Here is a 24,583-nt window from a genome sequence, read left to right as displayed (position 1 = left end):
TTGAGTAATCCTGTGGTTGTGCCCTGCTCCCCTCCTTCACCAATGAATCATGCAGGTCCTTAAGAAATACTTCTTGGCTGTAACAGTAGTGGCCTTTATTAGGCACAGACATGAAGGTTTTTTTCCTAGGTTTCTGTGGAGAGGACAGAAGGACAACTTTTAGAAATGCCTCTGGGAGGAGGACACCATGCAAAGTGAAACCACTTCTGGAGCCTCTTCAGAGGTGCTCCTCGGTCTCCAGCTGTGAGTGAGGTGTCCCTAGCACTGCCAGCCTGCCCTCTCACTTCAGCTGAGATGCTTGGCCAAAAGAGAGCATGGCTACAAGGAGAACATGAGATGATGGAGGGAGCAGAGAGGTGCTTCTCCTTCACAGAAACATGATATAAATGGGGAACAGCACCTGGGGATCAACTGATGTTGGATGCATGCAAAGTAAAAGGTCACAGCAAGCCCCCAGAACATGCAGCCATCCCCAAAGACAGGCATCTTTTAAATCTGCCTTAGGCTGTAAAATAAATGCCTAGAGCAGCCTGCCTGGTAAAGCTGGCTGAGTTTTTTGCTACCTCCACCACAAGCCCTGCCACTAGAACGGAGTCCCCATCTGCCCAGGAAGTGACACGCTGAGGACAGACACAGGACACAAGGAGAAAGCAAACACAACTCACTTCTTCACCTGATGTTCTCCATCTCTGCACCAGTGAGGACTGGTTTTCTGGAAGCAGCAGCGCCTAGCTGTGCAGTTTAGGAGCAGGCTGTGAGACAGTGGAAAACACTGCAAGTGGAAGCTTGTTTATACTAATTTAAAACACACTCATTCATGCATTCAAATAATCCATGGAATTTCTCAAATCCATACCATTCAGTAGTAGCCATATGTGTGAAGTCAATGCAGCACATCTCTCTTGTTTTGCCCTGTATGGTTTTATGTGAGAAGTCCTGCCAAAGTCCCCCCAAGCTCCTAATAACCTATATATCACTTTTCAGCCACTCAAGAGAGACAAGCTTCTAACGAGGTTGTGGAAAACAATTTATTTGACAAATTTCTGAAGTGGACAACTTTTAGTAAAACACAGGCATAAAATAAAAGTAACTTCTGGATACAAAATAGTTTGGGATGATGGCGATACCTGGAAATCACTGTTGCTTTCTCAGAAGCGCATGAATTCATAGCAAGAGCACCAATGGAAGCACTGAACAAAATCGCACCCAGCCAAACCACATCTTCAGTGTGGTCCTGGAAACATATGTGTAAACACCAAGGGCCCACATCACCCACATAGTGATAGCACCTTTGGTATCTGCAGGGTGTGATTCAAAGCCCCTGGCAGATAATGGCAGCCTTTCTCTTGACGTGGCTGGGCTGTGGAATAGGCCCTAATTCAATATATAGTAGAGTTAGTAGGCCTAGGTGTCTAACTCCTATATAGTCTGGTAGAAACAATAGTCCCAGAGAGCTCACTGGGAAATAGACAGCTTGACACTATTGAAAAAAAAAAAAAAAAACCAACAAAAAACCACTAACTGGGCTCAGAGAGATTTTCCAGCATGGCGTTTGGACCATAAGGCAAGTCATCAGGTTACTTATGAGGTTCTTGGTTTCACTGTAGGACCACAAAATCGGTTAGTGAAGGAGTGCAGCTTCTTGTCACGTTCCCCCCTTCCCAGTGGCTGTTGGCTATCTCTCCTTGGTTGGTGCTCAGCCCCCCTGCTCTGGATGGGAATGTCAGCATTGAGGTGTGCTCCACCACCCACCTCCAATCCAGCCCTGGGAAGTCAGTGGTCCATCGCACTGCACAGGAGGCCAGAAATGCTTCCAGCTCTGCCTAGTGCACAGGTGGTTCAGATAATAAGTCCATCTCTTCCCACCAGCGTGGGAGACGTGAACCAAACTTGCCAGCCATGACAATGATCCCCTCTCAAAACTTACTGAAATGCTGAAGCACAGTGCTGGGTTAGGACCATTGTCAGCTGGGAAAGTGCTCAGCTGATGAATGAATGGAAGAGGCAAACGAAGAAAAAAAACTGTATCTAAAAAGGGTATAATCAACCTTGTGGGACTGAGCAAGTCCTTAGTGGTACAACATTCCTCATCCTGGTTCTTTCTTGGCAAAAACCAGAGAGATGAGGTTGCTTCTGGTGTTCAGGAGGGCTACTGCTAGGTGTACTGATGCTTGCCTGCTGCAGGGAGTTAAGTGAGAGGCAGTCACCGGGCAGGGGTGGAAGGCTCAAGGCTAGAAGGGCAGAGATGCAGATGGAGAAGAAGGTAGAGAAGGAAGGAGACTGTGCACAGACAGGCTGTTGCACTATGGCTTTCTGTATAGATGCAAGTTCCTCAAGTTGGTCAAGAATACTGTTAAATTTTTTTTGTCTTGTCGTTTTTCATTCTTGGGTGAGAGAGAAGCCAGAGTGGCCCTGGTAGAAACCCACTTGGGTGCTCAGTCAACAGCTATCTTCCTGGAGACAGTTTGGTAGAAGACGCCACGCAGCAGGGAGGTATAGTCAGGCACACGGAACAGGTGACGCTCCCCATAGGCAACGTCATAGTTTGTGCTCTTCCCTGTTACCAGGACGCGGACATTGGGCTCGTTGACTTGGCTGCCCACTGCCAGCACGTAGACCTCAATACCAGCCTGCTGAACTTCCTGCACAGTCCTCTCGATGGCCCTTGCAGTGATCCCCTGTGAGTTGCCATCAGAAAACACCAGCACCTTCTTCTTCGCCCCAGCACGAGAGGACCGCTGGTACAGCCCCATGATGTACTGCAGAGCGGCATTGACATCTGTAGCTTCGTTCATGAACTCCATGTTGTCAACAGCTTTGGCGATGACCGTGTAGTTGCGCTGAAATGGGACTTCGACCTTCTGCTGGTTTCTGCCGCTGTACTGGACCACCGAGACGCGCACAGAATCTTCGGCTGGCTTGCTGGCCTCAAGGAACCGCTCTGCAAGCCGCTTCACAAAGTTCTTGGTGGTGTCAAAGTTCTTGCTGCCCACGCTGGTGGAGCTGTCCACCAACAGCATGATGTCTGCCGGATTGGCAAAAGTGACTGCAAGAGGACAGACCCAGGGCTCATTACGCTGCTTTTATTTTCTCTCCTGCTTTCCATGGGAAGCTGGTGAATTCACCAGCTGTCTCACATGCTTCCTGCCTTGTTAGACTTAGGAAATCCCCACTTTTTGTGGGTTTGCTGCTTTGGTTTCCCCTAGTCCAGTGCTATCCTACACATGTCCTTTTACCCTTTCATTCTTTTTTTTATTTAGTTTATGACTCCTGTTACTTAATGCAGTGGGTGTTTTCCTTGACTTACGCTGTCCCATTTTGTCTGGGGAATCACTACATCTTCCCAGGCTGGCCTGTTTCCATGAGTCTAAGGACTGTATACTCTTTTGACATCAAAATGGATCTGTTTAAAATTCCTTGCTTTTCAATCAGCTTTCTCAGATATCCTACCACAGTGCTGATTTCTGTGTGTGATCAGCCCTCCCACCACATCACAACCAATCTCATTTGTCTCATCTAAAGCCTAAATCTGGCAGTCTCCTAAGGAATTAGAGAAGCCACTGTCCAGTCTTTTCTCATTCCTATCCCTCAGGTGCTTTGAGCTGGGGTGTACATGAGAGATTCCAGGTTTGCTCCTTCTCTAGCCCAACAGCAGAGCTCAGGAGCCTCCCTGCTGTGGGATATCTCCATCTCTATGTCCCTACACACAGCAGCTACCACTTCTGTCACCACAGCATCCACAATCCCTTCATGTGTATTATGACAAGAGGAGTGGGTACTCACTTGGGCAGGTATAGTCCGGACATTTCTTCTCTGTTAAGAAAATTAAAAAGAGTAACATCACCAACTCACCCAGGAAAACTGCTTCTCTTGTAGCACAGCTTCCCACAGAGCCACAGTCGGGACAAATGCTCACTTTGGTTGTAGCCTCTCCACACAAGTTGCCATGCAACAGTTATAAGCATGCACTAGAGAGCATAGAATATGTGCTTGAAAATTCTGGAGACAGAGATACCCTGCAGTAGGTTTGGACCTGGGTATTGCTGCAGAGTGTTCTGAATCATGAGACATCCTTGTTGCTCATTGACTGAACTGTGAATATTGCTCTCTTCCCTCAATACCTGAGTACAACTTAAGAGCATGACCAGGGCTTTGTGTAGAGGACAGCTTGCGTCCCTCACCCTTTGGCTGCTACAATCTTTACTATGGCCCTTATTGCCACCAGCCAGAGCTATGCTGCTCTGGCAACTTTCCAGGGCTGATGAGTAAGACCTGGGTTAACAGCCTGGGGTCAGGCATCTTACAGAGCCAGGTGCCCCCATAGAAGGTTTTCACCCACCTCGGCACACGTACGAGGTGATGTTCTGCAAGAAGGAGTCATCTAGGAGCTCGGCATAGTTGTCTCTCTGAATGGACAGTCCTTGTCTCCTTGGCATGCCTAAACAAGCGATGTCATTCAGTTGATCTGGGTTTGGGTTGTTCCGGAAAATGTCGCCTATTCCAAGGGAAACCACCTGTAGAAAAGTTAAGGTGTATCACTGGTGCCTAATTCATTCATTAGCTTGACTGCCTGCCACTGCATGAGAGAGCTTCCAGTGACAGGGATTCTGGCCTTGGAAAGCAAAACATGGAAACCCCTAGGTATCCCACACTACTCCAACTGATGGTCATTCCATAGCTGTTCCCTGCCAGTCTTCCCATGCCACCATGCCCTTACCGGGGTGACCTCACACAGAGAAGTCAGTGGGGTACGGTCCCGCAGCGTGTCAGAGCGTCCATCTGTGATGACGATGGCCACGTTATTGTTGGAGGTGAACCTCCGCAGCAGGTTTTCCTTGCTGAACTGCAGGGCTTCTCCTGTGTGGGTGCCCCCAGCAATCCATTTCAGATTCTTGACCGCCCTGCAAGCAGACACCAGAGAGCCTGAAAGCCCTGTGAGCAAGCCCTGATTCACAGGAACAGCTGGGAATACACATCTCACTGACAGGTAGGCATGCTTGCAAGGCAGGGCAAAATCCTGCTTGTGCAGGGTTTTAGGCAAGTTCCTTGGTCTCAGTACCACCCACAAAACCACCAAGTGACTTTTCACTGCATTTAGCATCCTGGCATTTGCAGAAGCTGCTGGTCTAGAGAGGGAGGATAGGACACGAGTAGGGTGTGCTGAGACCCTGCAGACTCACTGTTTGAGTGCCCCAATGTTGTCTATGTTGGCATCTCCCATAGCCACCAGCTCCTGCGTGTTGTTGTGGCTGTACTGCACAACGCCCACTCGGGACTCCCCAGGCTCAAACTGTTGGAGAAGAAAAGAAGTCAGTTAGGGCCAGGAACCTTGAGGGGACCTGAAGAGCTCAGGAAACTGCTAGTGGTTTCATTCTGGACATCTTCATGGCAGGCAATGCAGCCGCTCCTTAGTGGTGGTATTATTCCAACAGGAGTGGATGCAGGTGAGCCCAGTGAAACAAGACCCAAACTCAGGTTTCCCACCTCAGTGATCTCAACACAAACCATTGGGTGGTTAGGAATAGATGTTCTAAATAAAACATGCTTTTCTTCTTAAATAGTAATTTTGCTGCCCAACTCTAGTCTTCCAGGCTATTTACTGGCACTTTATCAGCCAGAGACCTGTGCATGTCCACTGTCATGTCCAACAGCAGGTCCTCGTGTCTTTACAGAACATGTTGAGTTACACCTCACAGAAAGTCTGAACTCCAAATATCTCTTCCATAGCAGAGGGATAAGTGGAATTTCCCATGCAGATCATGTTACCAGGGAAGAGTTCAGAGAGCAAATATTTTTATTGCTCTTCAAACAGAAGGACTTGAAGAACATTGCTCTTTTGTGCTGCAAATATCTCTTTCAGCAGCGTACTTAACTGGAAACCTTAATTGAAGGTTGGAGGCAGACAAGGCTCCCTGGAGGCAGGCTGTCAGGGCCCTTGGGAAGTCACTACTCCAGCCATCTGAAATGCTCATTGGAACAAGGGGGAGACCAAGAAACTGACTGACCAGGCAAACAAGGAGTTGTCTGCTTCATGACATGGAGAAAGAGTTCACAGCTACTGCAGTCTCGTTGCCCAGAGAGAGGACCATAAAATGTAGTTTGGGATGCAAACTCCCCCTATGAATCTAAGGGAAACTGAGACTCATCAGGTTATAAAGCTGAGCCTTGAGGAGACTCTTGTGGAGTGGAGGCATCTCCCCGTTTTTCCACTTGCAGTGGAAAATAAATGTATCCTGGTACTTGAAGGAAATCTCACCTTCACACGCTCGTCTTTGCTTAGGCGGTCAATGACTTTGATGATGAAATCCTTGGCAATCTGGAAGTTCTGCAGGCCAATACTCTCTGAGCTGTCCAACACGAAGAGGAGGTCGACAGGACCACAGGTGCACTCTGCAGTAAAGCACATATGTGGTGAGGCTTGCATTTGCTATCTGAGCTGCTCTCGGAGCAACATGCCTTGCAGAGAGGCATACCCAAGCAATCAGCCAGTGTTTGCTGTTAGTCTGGGTGAAAGGACTGCAAAGCACGGTGTAAAATTAAGCGGCAAAATAGCCAACTAGGAGCTTTAAGAACAAGCTTAATATTTTTTCCCTTTACATTTTTTTCAGCCACCCTGGTAAGTCACGTAACAGTGCCAAGCTGTGAGTACCCACGAAACACTCAGTAACTGTTTCCAAAATCTGTTTCCTCAGAAGCCTCCTCACTTCTTCCATTTGCCCAGCCCAGGAGGACAGAGGTGACACTGGTGGGCTGGAGGAGGCTGACTCAGCTTGCTCCCCTCTTGCCCATGGCTGAAGGACATCATGTACTCTTAGTCCTTGCTTAAGGCTTTTGAATTGCAAACCAAGTGGAAGGCAAGGGGAGAGGGGGGGAGAAAGAGGAAGAAGCATTAGCAAATGCCTGCAGAATGATTTTGCCAAGTAACACTCACCACAGCATGCTAGAAGAGAAGGGAAAGAAAGAGAGAGCATTAAAATGCTGCAGATGAGGGTTTTCATACAACAAAGACAGCAGGTCTGTGTTTCTGCAAACACAGCGACACCTGACCTAGACGATTCAAGCTCCTGCTCATCTGTGGAGGTTTCCCTCCTGTTTGGCATATCCAGATCTCTCTCTTTTAGATCACAGTGCCCTGAACTGAAACACTGTGTGTGGCAGAGCTCTATCTCCAAACACACTATGGGATTCTTATTTAAATAAAAAAAGCTAATCCTGGAGAGATTAAGTAAATTGCTAATTGTGAAGCTCACATTCAGACCCCCAAGCACCCTGTGCTGTTGCAGCACTTCATTACCAGGGGTGCTAAGGTGCAGCCACCCCAGTCCACATGGAGCCAAGCAGAGGAGGAGAAATTCCAAGGTACTCACAGCACATCTTCATGATGATGTCCAAGATTTCACACTCCTGAAACCAGAGATGAAGAAACTCTGTGGATATGATATCCACAGAGCTGCCTGGCTCCCAAATGCTGCTACCCACCACCCCTACTGCTGCTTTTGCGCCTTCAAAGCAGATTTTGATCTGGCAATGAGTGATGTACAGTTGGGGCTGCTTCCCTTGAAGGAGGCCAGGGCTAGGCTTTGCCAGCAGTGAAGAGTACCCATTACGCTGACTGTGTGGAGGAGGTTGCATGGAAAGCCCCATCTCACCACCACCCAGCTTGCAGGAACTTTCCTCCCTTTGTGGGGGTTGCTTTTATTATGAGCTTACCACAAAATGGGGAGACCTGACCCTTTGTGACCCATGGTCAGAGCATGTCCAGATCCTTTGGGTGGTGGGCAAATTAATCAAGAAGCCAGCAAAGCAAAGAGGAGGGGCCAGTCTGGGGATAATTTCAAAGTCTTCCCACTTATGTGAGAGGTGAAGTTTTCACACTGCACAGGGGGCTTGCTGGTGATGGCCTGGTATGAAGGAAGGAAACCTGGCCAGCAAGACTCAGTGGGGCAGCAATGGGGCAGGCACCACCCAGCCCACGAGCATGAGCCTCCCAGCAGAGACCCCCAGAAGCAAAGACCAAGCAAGCAAGCAGTGCTTCAATCCTGTCATACTCACATCTGGTCCTGGAGGCCCCACAGGTCCAGGTGGTCCCTGTCAAACAGAAGTGTTGAGAGAGCATTTAAAAGAGCAGAAAGAACTCATAATGTCTTGCTATGCAATGCAGAGGCTGGAAAGGTTGCTTGGCTTTCCATCTCCCAGCTGGCTGGTGCTGGAGCCCTTCTGGAGCCCTTACTTACCGGGCGGCCTTCAGGACCCCTGTGGCCCTTTGCTCCTTTGATCCCACTGGGACCAGCGGTTGGGTTCTGGAGATGAAACAAAAAGAAAATTCACAAAGTTCTCTCCTGAGGAGAGATATTCCCAATGTCCCTTAGAGCAAACTTTGATGCTCTCAGGAAGCATACAACACCACACGGAGATAATACCCACCCTCAGCCTAACAGAGCTGGAGGTTTGCTAACCATAAGCTCTAGAATCTTAAGTGAACATCTAGTGAGAGCTCTGCTTGCCATCAGATACCGCACAGCAGCAAAGGGTGCTTGCAGGCGCACAAAATCTGATGGACTCTGACCCAAGGGCAGCATAGTACTAGATCCAGCTCCATGCTCCCACACCACCCTCAAAGAGAAAAGTCATGCAGCTTTATAGAGATTACTCACATCATTGCCAGGGTCTCCAGCTTCTCCTTCATCACCTTTAGGACCAACATATCCTTTTGTTCCCTGGAAAATAACGGAAAGGATGTTGGTAGTGTGGTGAGGTTGATGTACAGACCTTGTGACAGCTGGCATGGAGAAGAGACAGAGAGCTATCTATAAGATTCCTAGCACTAAATGTCAATGTTATTGAAGGGTACATCTCCTTAGTTGGCTTTCCTTGTCATAGTCACTGTCCAGCTCCCCCCGGCTGGTTCTTCCAACACCAAATGCTCGCTTTGGGGCTACATTTGAGAGCACTGCCATCCTTGGGTGTTGCACAAAGACAGGACACTTCTACAAGAAGTAGAGGAGGGAGGGAGATCTGTGCATAAGATAAACTGGGCTCTGGGTGAACAGGCTGTTTCATGGAGTCCATTTTACCATACAACAGACAGAGAGGCTCTACAAGCCAAAGTACCGCCAGAAGACATTAGCCAGGGAGTTCTCTATTAGATATAGAAGGAAGCAACACACTTACATTAATGCCAGGGTCCCCTCTGTCTCCTTGCTGCCCCTGGGAATGAAAAAAAGGAAGTGTGTTAGGTCAGACAAGCATCAATAATGGTCTTATGATTTCAAAGCAGCACACTAAACTTACAGGGGCACCCGGGAATCCAATTGTGCCATTACCAGGAGGACCATCCTCGCCCTGGAAAGGAAGAGAGAAGTAGAACAGACAATGACAAGCAGAATCCTCAGATAGCATGGCAGAAGGATCTTGCCTTCCTTTGCAGCCAGCAAGAAGAGGCGACAGCCTTCCTTGCTCTACTTGCAGAGCTGTGTTTCGAACAGTTATTGTATTCTCTTATGCTATATCCAGCTAAATATTGTTCTTACTTCTTCTTCCCTGGGACAGAGACCAATCTTGCTGTGTCCCCCAACTTCCCATGCCCACTCCCACTCCCCCCAGCTGCACATCCAGAGAGTGCTGCTCCTTTTGTAGCGCTTCACAAAGCGTGGGGGGCACTGGGACATGAGTTGCCGGTACCTGTCTTGAGGACTACCTCTCATTCTTTATTTTAAGAGGAAAATGGAAAAGAGTGAGATGGGACAAGCCCCAGAAGTTCTGATAGTGACACTGTGCTTCTCAGTGATCAGGGATACGAGCACAAGCTGGGAATGCTGGGCAAAATTACATCTGCTGCTGAAAGTACATTCCAAGATAGGGCTCTCTGAGCCTGCAAAGGGGATGCATGCTCAGAAAAAGCTGCTTGTAAGTTTTCCCAACATATTTCAGCTGTTTATGAGAGCCATTTCTTTTCTCCCTGACCTGGACCATGCTGCATGGAACCAGCCAGCTGTAGATCCTTCCCACATTGTGTGCAGTCTCCATAAACACCACTCACCCTTTCTCCCATTAGGCCAGGATCTCCAGGCAACCCAGGTGCTCCAGGCGATCCCTTGGGGCCCTGCAAGGATCAGGAGGAGGAGTCAAGCACTGTGTACCATCCATTGAGCTGGGAAGATAATGCCTTCTGAGGCTCTCTACAGTGCTCTGGTCCCTTGCTTCCTACCTGAGACCAGCCCTGAGAACACACCTGGGAGCTAGGAAGAAGCCCCTTTCATTCAGGAGCAGCAGTCAAGGGTTACTTAAGCCTGCTACAGGAGATATTTTGCTCCCCTAACTTCTGCCAGTGGAAGGGCACACTGCAAGGTGAAGCCACATCACTTGTGGTGCAGCTATACCCTCTCTGAGAGACAGGGAAAAAGGTATTCACAGCCTTAGGAATCCACCAAAAATGCCTTGAGATGTCTGCCAGAAGACTGACAACTCACTTTGTACCCAGAAAAGGGTTTCCAAGACCTATGGGATTTGTGGACAGTCTTATTGGGCAGCATCTGTTGGTCTCCCCTCAATCCCCTCCTCCAAAGAAGATACAATGATAAAGCAGCACTGACCTCATTGCCACGGGGGCCATCATCTCCTCTGTAGCCCTTTGGTCCTGGGGGCCCAGGCTCACCCTAGGGGAACACAAAGAGCTGTCACATGAGCCCCTCCTTGGAGGGGCTGGTCCCTTCATTTCATAATGCCACGGGTGGGAGCTGGTATTTCATGCCTTGCACTCATCAGTGAGTCACTTCCACTGCAGAGAAAGGCTCTATTCATGGGGATCAACTCAGGTGAGGAGGTACTTGGAGAGGAGGTACTCCAGGAGGAGGGCCCAGAGGGGAAGAGGCTAGGGAGGGAAAGATGCAACTTTCCAGCAGTGGAGCACAGCTGGGCATCGCATTGGTGTCCCTGCTTGGTGGATCATACCACCCTGAAACTATCACAGGCCTCTCTCCATGGGAGCTCTCCCTGTGCCTTGGATATGACTTATGGCAGCTGAGCTGATGGAGGCCCTTCCATGGCTGTGGGGAGGCTCTGTCCTCAGGAGGCTGAAGGGTCCTGGCAGCATCTGCTGGAACAGACCAAAGCTGTCACTCTGCCACAGCCATCTGGGCAGCGGCCACTTGGTCTGTCAGCTGCAGGGCTGGCCAGTGATATTCAGAGACAAGGCATGAGGAAAGAAGGCAGGAAGAGGGTGGGTTTGGGGTTTTATTGGATATTTTTGGTCTTCATGAGCTCCAACAATGCTCAAGGAAGCCTGAGACAACAGAGGTAGTCTGCACTGGTGAGATTTGGGGGAGTGGGAGCTGTCTTCATGTGTTGCTCAGCCTAGCCCAGCTTTGCAGCTGCTGTCTCTCACCACCCACAAGCTGAGGAAGCTTTAGTTCCCTCCAGCTGTCCTTGCTGCTCCGCTTCACACACACTTCTTCCAGGGAAAGGCACACAGATGGTGGCAGAGAACTCCAAAATTGTGTAGTGTGGAGAAGAGCAAGAGCCTGCTTAGAGGCGTGTGACCCTTATTTCTGCACAAGAACCCAAAAGAGAGAAAGCTGGAAAGGAGGGACTGGATCTCATGACCATTCATATCAGCCAAAGTTGAATTCCAGACGCGCTTGGCTCACGCTGGTCATAGGTGGCTTCACTGTAACAAACAAGTTAAAACCCTTTGCAGCCCTGATGGGGTTTGTGAAGGTGTAGGATCTTGAGCTGTGAAGTCCTTCGCAGTTTCCTAACCTCTTTTTGTTCTACATGCAACAAGAACTGTAGGAGGGATGGGCACCAGAGCCATGGGGAGATGGACCACCAAAGCAGCCCAGGAGATCAGGGGATGAGCACGCTGACCTTTAGCTTCTCTTGCAGACTGAAGGGAGGGTGAAACAGTCACAGGTTAGCAGGAACTCCTCCTGGCCAAGATAAATGTGCTCTAAGAGCCAGAGCTTGCAGATAACATGGCTTGAAAAGCACTTGTGTTTGCCTAACTTCTCCCCTTGCCCAAGCCCAATTACACATTTATTTTTAATTTGGCCCAGCAAAAACATTTTCCCTCAGTTTATGGAAAAAAACATCTTTGCTTTACAGCTGCTTTTAAGATCTCTCTAGAGTGACTGGAATACGAGAGCAGCCACTGCTCTGGGGAGGCATCAGTGCTATAGCACTTCCCTCCTCCGACAGGGAATGAATTCAGTGCTCCTGGGAAGGCAAGATGGATACCCTGTAGGCTTGGTGACAGCCTTCTCTCCTTTCTGCCAGTTAAGGCAGGCTGGGGAAGATCCTTCCTCCTGTCATGCTTACACAGCTTTGGCTGCCAGGCTTGAGTCAAATCTCCACCTGAATTCTATCTCATCCTGCCCAGTCCTTCTGCCTCAAAACTGGAATGAGACTCTACACAAGGAAAGCAGCTCTGGTTCTTCTTCCTTAGCTGATGTCAACCCATAACACCTGCCCATTACATGCACACATCCAAATAACCACCCTGTGACCAGTGGCACCTCCCACCATGGTCACGTCCAACAAGCTGGCTGCTGTCAGACACTCTTTGACTGTGGCCAGAGCAGTTTAGCTCAGTTAAGGACAGAAATATCTGGACAATTCAATGAGAATTTGGTGCTTTTCACCAGCACACGGCGGGTTTGAGGGCAGTCTGACTCTGGGAAAGCCCAACCTTGGCATGGGAGTGTTTCCTATGGGGCAGGTCTGCTATAGCAGTGGCCTGTGCTGGGGTAGGCAGGAAAGCAGTGGCCCCTTTGTGGCTGTCCCACACTTCACATCTCCTACAGGGCTATTCAACAGTGGGTTGACCATGAAGCTCACACACTGGTCTTCATTCCTCACCCGTCAGGGAAGTCCTCTTCCAACGGCGTGGGAAAATTTATCTCAGTACTTTCCTATATCTTGAGCTCTATTGAAACTCTGACGATTACAGGAGTAGGAGGGCAGTTGTGCCACAGAGCTTCATCCAAGGGTGATATCAAAGCATGCTTGCTCAGGTGGGAAGGCCATGCTGGTTGTTGTCAACAGTGCTGTCTCCATTGAGGATTAACCCAGCGACTCCAGAGGAGTTGAGTGGGAGCTGGGTATGACTTCCAGAGGAAAGAACCTTTAACTGTGCAAGGGACAGAAGCCTTCCTTCAGCTGGAGAAATCCAGCTCTGTGCTCCAGAAAGCCAGCAGGGTCTCAGATCAATTTCTTGAAGTGCACATGAAGAAGTGGGCTCCATGGTGAGAAGACTGGGCCTCACAATGAGCAGACTTGAGAAGCAACTGGCTTCGGGACAGACCATCTGCAGATGCCAAGGGTGTCAGGCCACTGCCGAGGCCTTGTCAGGCTGTCCTTGCTCTCACAAGACATCTCATTAACTCCCATGATCAAGGCGAGCAGTGTTTGGCTCCAGGCCTGAACATTTTTTGCACTGCTGCAACTCATACTTGCTGGTTTCCAGATCTGTCTGCGAGACGTGTTGACATCTGTTTCCACGGGACTGGGAAATGACGTGGAGGTCTTTCTGTCCCCAGCCCAGCAGCCAAGTCTCCATTTTCTAGCCCTGCTCAAATTCTGAGCTCCTAAAAATCACTGCCCCTCTGCACTGGCTTTGCTGCCTGGTCTGGAACAAGGTAAGACTTTGCTCCAAGATGCTGTGGCATCAGTTGAGCCCTTGAGCACAGCCTCCCTGCCAGCCCATGCACTTCCACATGCGATCCAGAAGGTTAATCCAAAGTCTTACCTGGTCTCCAGGTGGTCCAAGAGGTCCTTCCCGCCCCTGGTCACCAGGTGGTCCAGGCTCTCCCTGAAAACACACACAGAAGACATGAGAAACAGAGGAGCATGCATGGGATGGGACGGGCCCTGCATGCGATGGGGAGAAGGGACACAGTGCCAGTAGAGCGTGCTGGGTAGAAACAGTCATCCTAACAGTGAGACTTCAGGTTTTGGGTGGGAAACCAGCACAGCGAGGCTGACCAGGGGAGACTGGAAAACCTGAGGCAGAGTGTTTTGGTGGCACACACTGCAAGGCTCTTTGTGCAAGGTGCTGCTCCGCCTGCAGCCCTGCTGAGGTGGGAGCTGTTCAGAGACTTTCTGACGGTCACGCCTGGATTAAAACATTTGGGAAAGTGGTTGAAAGCTTAGTGATCCAAAGCTCATGCTTTCAGGCTAGAAGCTCCCAGATGCCTAGGCATCTGTTTACTTTATGTAAACATAAAATAACTTTCAAAGAGCCCTGAACATTGGTGGAGGTGTTTCTGTCAAGGTTAGCAAGCCTTCTGCTTGATCTAAAACTTGGAAGGAAGCATCCCACTGTCTGCAGAACAGGCTGATGGCAGGACACTGGCATGCATCCATCTCCCATGCACACTTGCCCCACACACCACATGTGGTGGTGCTGCCATGCCTCCCCAGCAGGAAGCAGGAAGAAGGAGGCTGATTCAGCTTCGTGTAACCCGTCCCAACACAGCCCATCCCTGCTTCCCCATCCTCAAGGTGAGTGGCACTTCAGCCCTGGACATACAACAGCAAACACCTGGCAGTACTGGCACCACTGGGGTGCTGCTCCTGGATGCCATCCCACACATCAGAAGCATGCAGGCACCTGTGCCATTGGCCACATGTTTGCCCACTTGTCCTGGCCTTATTTGCCCCGTGCTTGCCGCAGGTGACTCACCTCTGACAGGCCCAACAAATAATTTCCTATTGACTTCCACTCACTCCTGCAAGGGGAGGGAGGTTTTATCCTCACCCAGGTGCCGGCCTACCACTGTGCCCTCCTTACTGAGCTCTGCCTGTCTGCAGAGCCCCACCATTCCCTGAGGAGGACATCCTGCTCATTTGCTCTCACCAACTGGTTTATTATCCACAGATTGCTCTCTGCCTGCTCTCTGGGCATGCCCTTCTCTGGGGTTTATCTGTTTGCTGATAACCTGTCAGTGTGAAGGTGTGATTGTCAGGGGATTGTGCCAGGGCAGGATGTGACAGGCGCCCATCAGGCAGGCAGGTGCATGAGCCAAACTTGCCCATTAGCCACCTGTTTCCAGCCCCAGCTGCCCAACGTGCCACCATTTGCAAGCAGATGCCAACAGGCTCCCCATGGAGGTAGTTACCAGATCTCCTCGTGGCCCACGGTCACCTGGCGAGCCTGGGGGTCCTCTTTCTCCATTGCTGCCCTGCAAGAAGATGGTGGGAACACAGATTTAGGACCCCTCCCAGTACTGCACGACCCTCCCTCATTGCCTGCCCACAGACACCAGCCCCTGCCACAGCCTGCCCATGCTCACCCGCTCTCCTGGAGGACCATCTGCGCCTGGGGAGCCCTCATCCCCTGTCTCCCCTAAGGGTCCAGGCTCTCCCCTGTTGCCAGGAGCACCCTGTAACAAAGCAAAGACAAATCAGAGGGTTTTGAAGCAAAGCCCTGCATGCTAGCAGAGCCTTGGGCAAGCTCTGCTTTGAGGCAGAGGCTGGAGAAGAGACCTCTTCTCCTTGCAGAGGACTTGTGTGAGCTCTTCACCAACCTTCTCTCCAGGGCTACCAGGAATGCCCTGCCGGCCAGGTTTTCCATCTTCCCCAGGCTCCCCCTTCACAAAGACACAAGAAGACACATCAGTACCAAGGGGTGGATTTTGGTCCCCATGCTGAGGTGCATGGCTGGAGCTTTGGCTCTCCCTGAGCTCCCTTTTCCTCCACAGTCCCATGGAGGCCCCCGTCCCCCTCCACTACCCCACCAATGTGAGCCACCATTTCTCAGGGACCTCTCAGAGTTTTGGGAACATCCTGGAGCTGGGGCAAGCAGTGCACAGCTCACATCTCATCAAGCAGATCTCACTGAGGCAAGGCGCAGCATACTCTAGTAGGGGCTTGACCACAAGTGGCATGGGGAGGTCTGCAGTAGATCAATCACTCTCCCTCCTGACAGTGCCCCTTAAACCTGAGTGTCTGTCCCTCCTGAACTACTCCATCTCCAGAGTAGGAGAAGGACATTTACCCTTCTTACAGGTTGGAGGCTGCCAAGCACACCTCCTTCTGTGCCTGTAACTGGGCACAGCAAGGGCAGCCCCGTGGTCCACCAGGCTGGGGAGGGTGAGGTGGATACCATGGGCTCACCTTTCCTCCCTTGGGTCCATAAGCACCAGGATCGCCCTTTGGTCCAGGTGGGCCCTGAGTTCCCTGTTGAAAAAAAAAAAAAAAGCCCAGCACAATTACCTGTGGAAAATGGCATTTGGGGAGCATTCTGGCAATCTGGCCCAAAGCATCTCAGCATGAAGAGCAAGAGGGATGGGTGACATGGGATGACACAGCATTCTTGCACTGTGGGGCTGTGCAAGTCCAAGGATGGCAGCTTTGCCATCCAAGCCTCCAATATGTTCTGGCTGTTTGGGCACAGCAGCCTGAAGCTGCTTGCTGCTTTGCACTGAGCTCTTCCTCTCACTGAGTAGCCTCCAGCCAAACGTGGCATTGTCACACATCACAATGCAACAGGGGCAGCTTCCAAGAGAGAATAGGGACAGATGTCTAGGAACTGCATAGGACACCATGAGCATTTCCAAGTATTCCCAAGCAGGAGGTGTCCATGGGGTACATACATCAAATCCAGGTGAGCCTTTGCAGCCAGGTAGCCCAGGGTATCCAGCTTCTCCCTGTGGGACAGACAGAACAAGTGCTGCTGTAAGCAGTACCTGTGGGATGCCCCTGCACATGGGTCCCATGCGGGACACGGCCTTCTGCTGTGGGCCCCAACATAGTTTTGGGGGTGTCTGGGTGGCACCCAGAGTCCTCAGGCTGAGCAGGGCACCCGGGGGCGAAGGTTTACCTTCATGCCATCAATGCCGTCAATCCCACGCTTGCCCTTCTCACCCTGAAATGCAGACAAGGGACCATGAGGAAGTGACTTCCAAACACCCTTCCTCCTTCCCACCTCAAGCATCAGTGGGGAAGAATAAACAGTGCAAAATCTAACCTTGGCTCCTTTGGCTCCTCTCGAGCCCTGCAAAGGGAAACAGAGAGGTCAGGACCCTCAGACCTGCTGTCCTGGTCAGATGCCAATGCTGGCAGGAGGGTTGGGTGCATAGGCAGTGGGCTGCCAGCCAAGCAGGGGGCACCAAGACCCCCTCAAGTCTTTGCTGTCCTCACCTTTTCTCCTCGACTTCCTTTGTCGCCCTAGTAATGAGAGGAAAGGGGGAAAATGGAGAATTAGGATACCAGCAGCTTGTCCCCCATCTAGAAACTGTGCCCACCACCCTGCAGCCCTACATACCTTCATTCCTTGGTAGCCAACGGGCCCCATGTCCCCTGGCCTGCCCTGGAGAACAGAAACACAGTGTTATGTAGGCAGACGCTGGAGCCAGTCAGCACTAAGGGGGCAGTCCCCATTCAGGTCCATACAGCTCTGACTTTATATTGTCACACACCCTCTCACCAGCACTTAAAACATGATTCTGTAATGTCTCTTGACACATCCTGTTGGGATATGCCTCTTGCCCCCACTACCACAGCCCTCTCCCCTGACACTGTTCTTCCTTTGCCTGCTTATGTGGCATGGTGGACTTCCAGCATACCCAGGGGTGAGGGAAATGGAGTGCATGGGGACACATCATTTGGGGTGAAATGAAAGGGCAGAAAACCCTCAGGAAGGAAACATATGCACACGCCATGGGGTTTCTAAACTGGGCACACAAAGGCTGAGTAACTGCACACTTATGTGTGTGGGAGAAACGTTTCTCCCAGAATAAACTTACCTAGTAAAAAAAGGAGGAGGGAAATGGTTTCCTTATACAATTAGCTTATTATTTACTGAAGGTTTCTCCATAACACTGCTGTGCTTGCGGTGTTGGGAGGGAGCTTGGGGTACACCCCATGAGTCAGAGAGGCATCCCACAGGAAGGGCAGCTGCTTGGGGCAAGGAACAAGGCAGCCTTGTGGGACCCTGTGCTGGGTGGGCAGGTGTGAGGGGAATGTCTCTGTGTCACCATTCCTTTCCAGGGATAGCTGTCTAGGACACCACCATGGGAACGGGATAGTACAGGGGTACAGGATGGTGACCTACAAGGGATGGTGCAGGGATGGGAAGTGCTGACACCAAGTGCAACTCCACATCACCCTGCCAATGAGGATGTGCCTGAGAGCTCTGGCAGAGCCACCAAGCCTAGTCCGCTAGAAACATAGCATCATAGAATCATTAAGGTTGGAAAGACCACTAAGATCCTCTGGCCCATCATCACCATGCCCACTAAACCACATCCCTCAGTGCCACATCTCCATACTCCTTGAAAACTTCCAGAGTTTTCTACTTACAGGGTCTCCAGCATCTCCCTTCTGACCAGGAAGACCTGGCTTTCCTCTTTCTCCCTGAAACACAGGACAGAAATAAAGTTAGCTCACCTTCCCCAGGAATAAAATGAGGCTGAAAGAAGAGCAGGGATGTGATCAGGGCAATGCTCCATGGATATGGGGCGCAAAGGACAGAGGCCACATGGGACACCTGTTCCCATCATCTCCCTGGCCAAGGGGTGACGTATGCCCCACTGGATCTCAAGCATCCCTGTGGAACTTATCCCTATGTGTCCAGGGGATGATTCCTCACCTCGTGGCCTGGGTCACCAGGAGGTCCTGGGGGTCCTCGGGGAGGCTGCAGGAGAGAGGTGGGGGTTAGCTGGAGCCACCAAGGCACAGCCTGGGGGCATAAGGAGGGGGATAGAGGCCTTGAGGGCCTGACTTACATGGCACTCAAAGGAGCAGCACTGGCCAGAGAAAAGGAAAAAACAACGTCAGAAGAAGTGGTAGCACCATGCTCTGCTCTGGGGCATCCTGAGTGTTGGGCAGAGTGGGGCCACCAAGTCCTGCAGGGTAGGGATGAGCACAGGGGATGTGCTTGGTGTGTGGGGGAACACTCACCGATTGCTCCATGTTGTCTTTCTGCAAGGCAAAAAGCAAAGAGAGGTGGGTTGTGAGAGTGGAGGGAGCCCAGGGCAGGGGTGAGCTGAGCAGGGGAACAGTCAGCGCTCACAATCATCTCAATGATGTTGTTGATGGTCTCCTCCACATCAAGATCCCGGGTTGGCTTCAGGCTTGTGGCAGTGAAGTTGCGGCGGTAGGCATGGTCTGTGGCAATGATGTTGAGACGTTGGTCCTAGGGTTGGGAGCCAGAGTAAGATCTTCAGGCACACAGGTAGGATCTGCCCAGGAGACGCTCTGGGGACCCGCATCCTCCCTCCAGCCCTCGGTGTGTCCCCAGCCCTTGGTGTTTCCCACACACTGACTCTGTTGGGTAACCACTTGTCTCCAGACAGGGCAGTGGAGCCCCTTTACACCAAGTGCTGCTATGCTGGAGCAGCATGAGACCCCTGTCCTGGGACTGCTGCTTGGTCCCTACCAGGTGGTGGGGTGAGATGGCGACAGAGAACACTTTGATCCCCAAATGTTTGGCTTCATTAGCAGCATCATCCAGGCCTCCGCAGGGCTCCTTGTACCCCTCCAAAGGGTGTCCATCAGTCACCACGATCAGGTATTTATTCTCCTTGAGATGGGAGCCACTGCAAGGATTTAAACACTGCATTTAGTGCTGCAAGGCCCCAGTGCCCCAGCCTACAGCCAGGCTTGTCTCATCCCAGCACAGGTGGACCAACAGCAACCTGTCACCCTATGATTAGGTGACCTCCTTCACACTGGGGACAGACCTGCACAGGGACATCCCAGCCACCACCCACCTCAGTGCAGCACCACCCTATTCTTCGCCCCAGCCCTGCTGCTGTACCCCAAGAGCAGCCGCTCGATGCCCTGCTTGATGGCGCAGTCAGTGTGGGTGCCTTTCCCAATGTAGTTGATGGCTGACACGCTGTTCTTCAGCTCAGCCCTGCCGCTGGGCATGGCAGTGAGGTCCTTGATGATGACGACAGAGTCGCTGTAGTGCAGAGCCCCAGCGTTCCATGCCAGGAAGCGGTCACAGCGGAAGTACCTGTGTGGGGACACCAGGACATGTACCTTCAGCGTGGCCCTATTACCACCACACTGCCACCTACACTGCCTGCAACGTAAAATGCAGTTCCTCTGCCAAGGGCTTTGTGAGGGCTTCCTGCTTTCCCTGTGCTTTAGGGAACAGAGGAACGTCACTGCCCGAAGGATGCTCGCATCCAAAGAGAGGTGAGAGCTGAAGCCTTCTCCCATGCACCAACATAGGTTTATTTGCCAGTGTCTGCTCAGTTGCCTGGGAGAAAGGTGTCACAGCACCTCGTGCTTGGGTCTGAAGTCATAACCAGTGTCCCCCAAAATGACACGTTCAGGATGCTGGGGCCAATCCCAAACAGATGTGCAGTTGCACACTTCCCAAGCCTGTCTTCTCCCTTCCCATGAGGACCTTTCCCAAAGCCCCCTGAGCATCACCATCCATCCACCCATCCCTGAGGCACCCCAAGCCCACTGCACTACATGTAGCACTGCAGACATGGTAGTAGCATGCAGGGCAATGACCCCACAGTGTGTAGGGAGCACAAGAGCGGTCAGTAAATGCTGGGCTCAGAGAGCCCATCTGTCTATCTGTCTACATGTAGCAGGGGCTGGCTCAGGACAAAGCCTGGCACCTTGTTTAAGAGCCAGGCTGCATTGATGGGGGCCTGGCAGGTTGTCCCCTAGCACATGGTGATGTAGTGCTGACGCGAGGTGGCCCTTCCCAGCATCCTGCCCCTCCAGCTCTGGGGAACTTAAGTGGCCCTGGGCACCTCTAAGTACCCTCCACCTGGAAAAACAAGGGTTAGATTGGGCTGGTGGCTGTGAGGGTGCATCTTGGAACAGATCACTGTGTGAAGAGGTTGTGGTGCCCCACAGGACCCTCACAGCTGGGTTCAGTGCCTAGGAGACACATGCCTTTTATCATCACAATTAACACCAAAGCACCCCATGGACACCTAAGCACATACATGGGCAATGGCTGGAGTGGGACCAGGGTGGCCATGGGTGTGCAGAGGAGAGACATGGCCTGGTGTCCCGGTACCCCCCACAGCCTTGTTCTCCCCCAGCATCCCACCCGGCTCTGGCACAGCCCCAGAGCCCCCTGAAGGCAGTGATGAGCACAGTACCTTTCGGTCAACTTATCGATGAAGCGGTTGGTGAAGTCTTTAACTTGCGCCACGAGGTCCCCGAAGGGCTTCACCCTCAGGGCGACACTTTCAGAGGTGTCCAGCACAAAGAACAGGTCCACGGGGCAGTCTGAGGGCAAGCAGAGCAGTGTGGCACAGCACCGCTTTCCACTAGGCCCCCGGCACAGCTGTGGGACAAGCACCAGGAGCACAGTGCCGAGTTGCTAATCCCACATGCAAGCAGGCACGTAGGGCTGAGATTGTTCTTTAGCATTTCTGCTTTGGCATTTACAGTGAGCCGGACCATGTCTGAGCACATAGCCAGAAAACATCCATTTGTGCATTCTTTCATTCTTTCCCATTTGCATTCATGCTTGCAAGACCACCGTTAGTATTTAAAATAAGGTGCAGCTGCAGCAACCATTTAAAACAAAACCAAACTAAGCCAAGGCACGGCAGCTACGACCAAGAGAAAGAGAAATTCATGATTTCCCAACATGTCCCAGTACAAATACCATTGCAGAGTAGAGTGAAACTAAAAATGCGCCTGTGCCCAGATTGATGTCCTTTGTAAAGACAAACCCTTGCCATCCCCTCCCCACATCCCAGCTCTGCCAAGGACACCTGGCCAGAGAAGAACCAGCGCAAAACAAGCAGATCCACTTCATCAGAGCCCGTGGAATCATAGAACCACAGGATCATTACCGTCGGAAAAGACCTCTAAGATCAGCGCCCCCACCGCAAGCACGACTCCTTCCAAAACTCGGCGGCCCCGCGCTCCTCCCGGCTGTCCCCCGCTTACCCTGAGCCCTGAGGACACGGGCGTTGATTTCAGCCTGCTGAGCCCAGGCACCCCCCAGAAGAAGCAGCAGCGCCAAGAAGGAGTCGTGCAGCCCCATGTCGCTGGGCTCAGATTCACATCGAGCTGCAGCGAAGGGAGGAAGGAGGGAGAGGCCGGGTCCGGGTCTGGGGGTGGTTTCAGCGCTTGGGACCCGGGGAAGGAAGAGCGGGCGGGGGGGAGAGGGCGAGGAGGAGACTCCGCAGCCGGGATGGAGGGTGGGACCAGGGCTGTCCGTGCTGACTCAGAAGCCAGCCTGCGCTTCTCCTCGCTGTCTTTCTGTGCTCCTTGTACCCGCGCGCTCCTGCCGAAGGACTCTGCTGTCCCCCAGCTGCGCCCTGGGGGCTCGGAGCCCTGAGCTGAGCCCAACGGGGATTGGAGGAAGGCAGCCTGCTGCATCCTAGATAGGCAGGAGCTGCACTCTGCTGCCTGCTAAGCAGGGTACCCACTGCAGGGCACATCTGGGCAGGGGGCATGGCACGGGCACCAGGTTCAGCCTGGGAAGTGGCTTCCTCCTCTGCTCTCAGGGCTTTCTGCCCTTTCTCCCAGAGAGTCAAGATGAGACCCCCCACACACACAGACAGACAGACAGAGTGACCCCCAGCCGCACCCTGCCCATGGGGGCTGAAGCTGGTACCCCAGCCATTAGGTTTATCTGCAGTGCTCTGGATGCTGGCCTTGGGTGCCCAGTGGGAGCCATGAGGATCCACAGCAGCACTGGGACCCACAGCTCTTGCAGACAGCCTGCACTCCATGTCTGGCTCAGGGGGTGAGCCCCACACTGCTCAGCCTGACCCTGCCTTGTGCTGAGGTCAAGGCTTTCAACTGGTGGAGCAGGTACTGCCCAACCCTCATCACGGAGCAGCATTCACTGCCACCTGGGAGAGAAGGGAAACACTGGAGCTGTTCCTACTACAGCCCTAGCCTGCTCCCAAGGACATTTGCAACCTTTCATGGTATGGGAGGGGGCAAATGGACGGGTTATCCAGGCCAAGGGGTACTTTACTAGAAAGAAACCCAGAGAGGAGTAATGTGAGCACATGGCAGCAGGATAGCACCATTTAGGAGTTGACAGCATGAACCCAGCCAATACCAATGACCTGCACACAGACAAGTTGCGAAGGGCAGCATTTGCTCTCCTGCTTACACAGTGTTGTGCTTCTGCACCTGCACGGCCATTCCAGAGGAGCTCCTTCACTCGCTGGAGGTGACTGTTCAGGTTCCTTGCCAGTTTGCTCAGGACAGTCCTACTCCTCATTCTCCAGCACATGGAGATGTGCACTGGGATCTTGGCCTTTCCCTGGGAGTCATCATACCCAGACCCAGAGGCTTCTCCTCAAACATCACCCAGCCACTTCCCTCTTCTCTCCCATTTCCTGTCCCACTGCTGTGCCTCTCCACCTCTCTGCACAACCATTCTGGCAACATCATTGTGCAAGTGGTCTGGGAAAAATGTGGTGGGAAGAAGGCTCAAGCTGAGATCTTCAGAAAACGAACTGAAAGACAGAAGCTATAGTCCCACTGAGTAGGAGTCCCATCAGTGGAGGAGCATGTCTGCAAGCTGCTGAGGAAGGTACACTCAGTAAAGACTCTTTGTATGAGCATCGTCAGAAGTCAGAGAGGTTTCTTCTTTGCTCAACTGTTTTGCTCCTTATGCTTTGCTGGGAGCAGTGGAGGAGCTGAGTTCTCTGCCCTGCAGTAGAGGGCAGAGGGACACCTCAGCCATCTCAAGTCTGGCCCAGCCATGCCAGTGAATCTTGGTGGTGATGCCACAGCTCGTGCATGGTATGGATGGACTGTGCATAGCTCTGCACAGCTGCAGCCCATCAAGGCATCCCAAATATGTCCCCTCTGCTGTCTGACCCAGCCAGGGCCTTGGATCTGCACCCAGCTTCAAAAGCTTTTGAACTTATTGCCTTTTCCAGGTCTACTAAAGCAGGGCTAGTGGCCAGTGAGGTTCCCAAGGCACCAAACAGTGGTTTCCTTGGAGAAGTCCAAATTGGTTTGCATGAGTCCAGCCAGTGGCCAGGCTAGCACCCTCTGCCCACAGTGTCTGCAGGAGGAGCAGACCTCAGAGCAGGATGGCAGTGGTGGCACTGGCACAGAGCCCTGGGAGCGCAAAGCCGCCCTGTCAGCATTGCCCAGTGGGTACAGAGCCACATGAGGACACCAGGAAGGGTCCCACATTCTTTCACCTCTCTGCAGAAAGGGCTGGGGGAAAAGCCAGTCCCAGCCATGCAACACCCAATCACCAATCACCAGCACCAGTCCCAATCACCTTGGCACCATTGCTGCGAATAGCAGCATTACAGCTTTCCCTTGCTGCCAGGAGAGGACTTGCACCGCTGCCTCTGCTGACCTGAGGCGAACTCCTCCACATGCTGTGTGCCAGCACTGACAGGGTGGGTTCCTGTTTCTTCCTTCCAGAATTCTTCCCTTCCAGCAAGGGTACTCACAACTGGGCACACAGCTCTGAGAGCTCTTCCTCCTTTGCTAGGTGCTTGGGGGTCCCAGCAGCCCATGTTCATGCCCATCGGTGAGCATCGCTACCCATGGCTCCCCTGGCTGCCCCACAGGGCTGCAACTGGGCTGGGGGCTGGCAGTGGGAGGGTTCCATCCACCCTACCCGGGGTACACCCACCACCACTGTGCAGACCCCATGCATGTC

At 52.1% G+C, this 24,583-nt stretch overlaps 1 protein-coding gene across 2 annotated transcripts; it reads right to left on the bottom strand.

Moving 5' to 3' along the window:
* Positions 1 to 1,014: 1,014 nt before the first annotated feature.
* On the bottom strand, positions 1,015 to 22,692 carry COL6A1 (collagen type VI alpha 1 chain). 2 transcript variants are annotated; one of them, XM_040703356.1, is made up of 34 exons: positions 21,880 to 22,692; positions 21,078 to 21,265; positions 19,760 to 19,960; positions 19,379 to 19,538; positions 19,013 to 19,135; positions 18,901 to 18,921; positions 18,726 to 18,746; positions 18,590 to 18,634; positions 18,301 to 18,354; positions 17,264 to 17,308; positions 17,140 to 17,166; positions 16,967 to 16,993; positions 16,820 to 16,864; positions 16,593 to 16,646; positions 16,114 to 16,176; positions 15,525 to 15,587; positions 15,291 to 15,380; positions 15,117 to 15,179; positions 13,745 to 13,807; positions 10,593 to 10,655; positions 10,040 to 10,102; positions 9,292 to 9,342; positions 9,172 to 9,207; positions 8,655 to 8,717; positions 8,235 to 8,300; positions 8,053 to 8,088; positions 7,368 to 7,404; positions 6,932 to 6,940; positions 6,257 to 6,390; positions 5,181 to 5,290; positions 4,718 to 4,901; positions 4,340 to 4,514; positions 3,784 to 3,813; positions 1,015 to 3,046 (listed from the first exon to the last, which is right to left on the bottom strand). In XM_040703356.1, the coding sequence occupies exons 1-34, from the start codon at positions 22,312 to 22,314 to the stop codon at positions 2,436 to 2,438; spliced, it is 3,456 nt and encodes a 1,151-aa protein (XP_040559290.1). In that variant the 5' UTR covers positions 22,315 to 22,692; the 3' UTR covers positions 1,015 to 2,435. The 2 variants fall into 2 exon arrangements, with proteins under 2 accessions (XP_040559290.1, NP_990438.2); NM_205107.2 differs by having other exon boundaries at positions 21,078 to 21,207; positions 21,880 to 22,051.
* Between the last annotated feature and the right edge of the window lie 1,891 nt (positions 22,693 to 24,583).

The sequence above is a fragment of the Gallus gallus genome, chromosome 7 (assembly GCF_016699485.2).
Source record: "Gallus gallus isolate bGalGal1 chromosome 7, bGalGal1.mat.broiler.GRCg7b, whole genome shotgun sequence".
Lineage (NCBI taxonomy): Eukaryota > Metazoa > Chordata > Aves > Galliformes > Phasianidae > Gallus > Gallus gallus.
This window is presented reverse-complemented; position numbering and strand designations above follow the sequence as displayed.

Bases quoted from the DNA above. Each gene is read 5' to 3' on its own strand.
- COL6A1 (XM_040703356.1), bottom strand. From the start codon at position 22,314: ATGCAGCAGGCTGCCTTCCTCCAATCCCCGTTGGGCTCAGCTCAGGGC. The intron at 9,343-10,039 runs GTGAGTGGTGTT...CTTCCTTTCCAG, and splicing joins CTGGCCTAATGGGAGAAAGG to GGCGAGGATGGTCCTCCTGG. The intron at 8,089-8,234 runs GTAAGTAAGGGC...TCTGTTTGACAG, and splicing joins GGGGTCCTGAAGGCCGCCCG to GGACCACCTGGACCTGTGGG.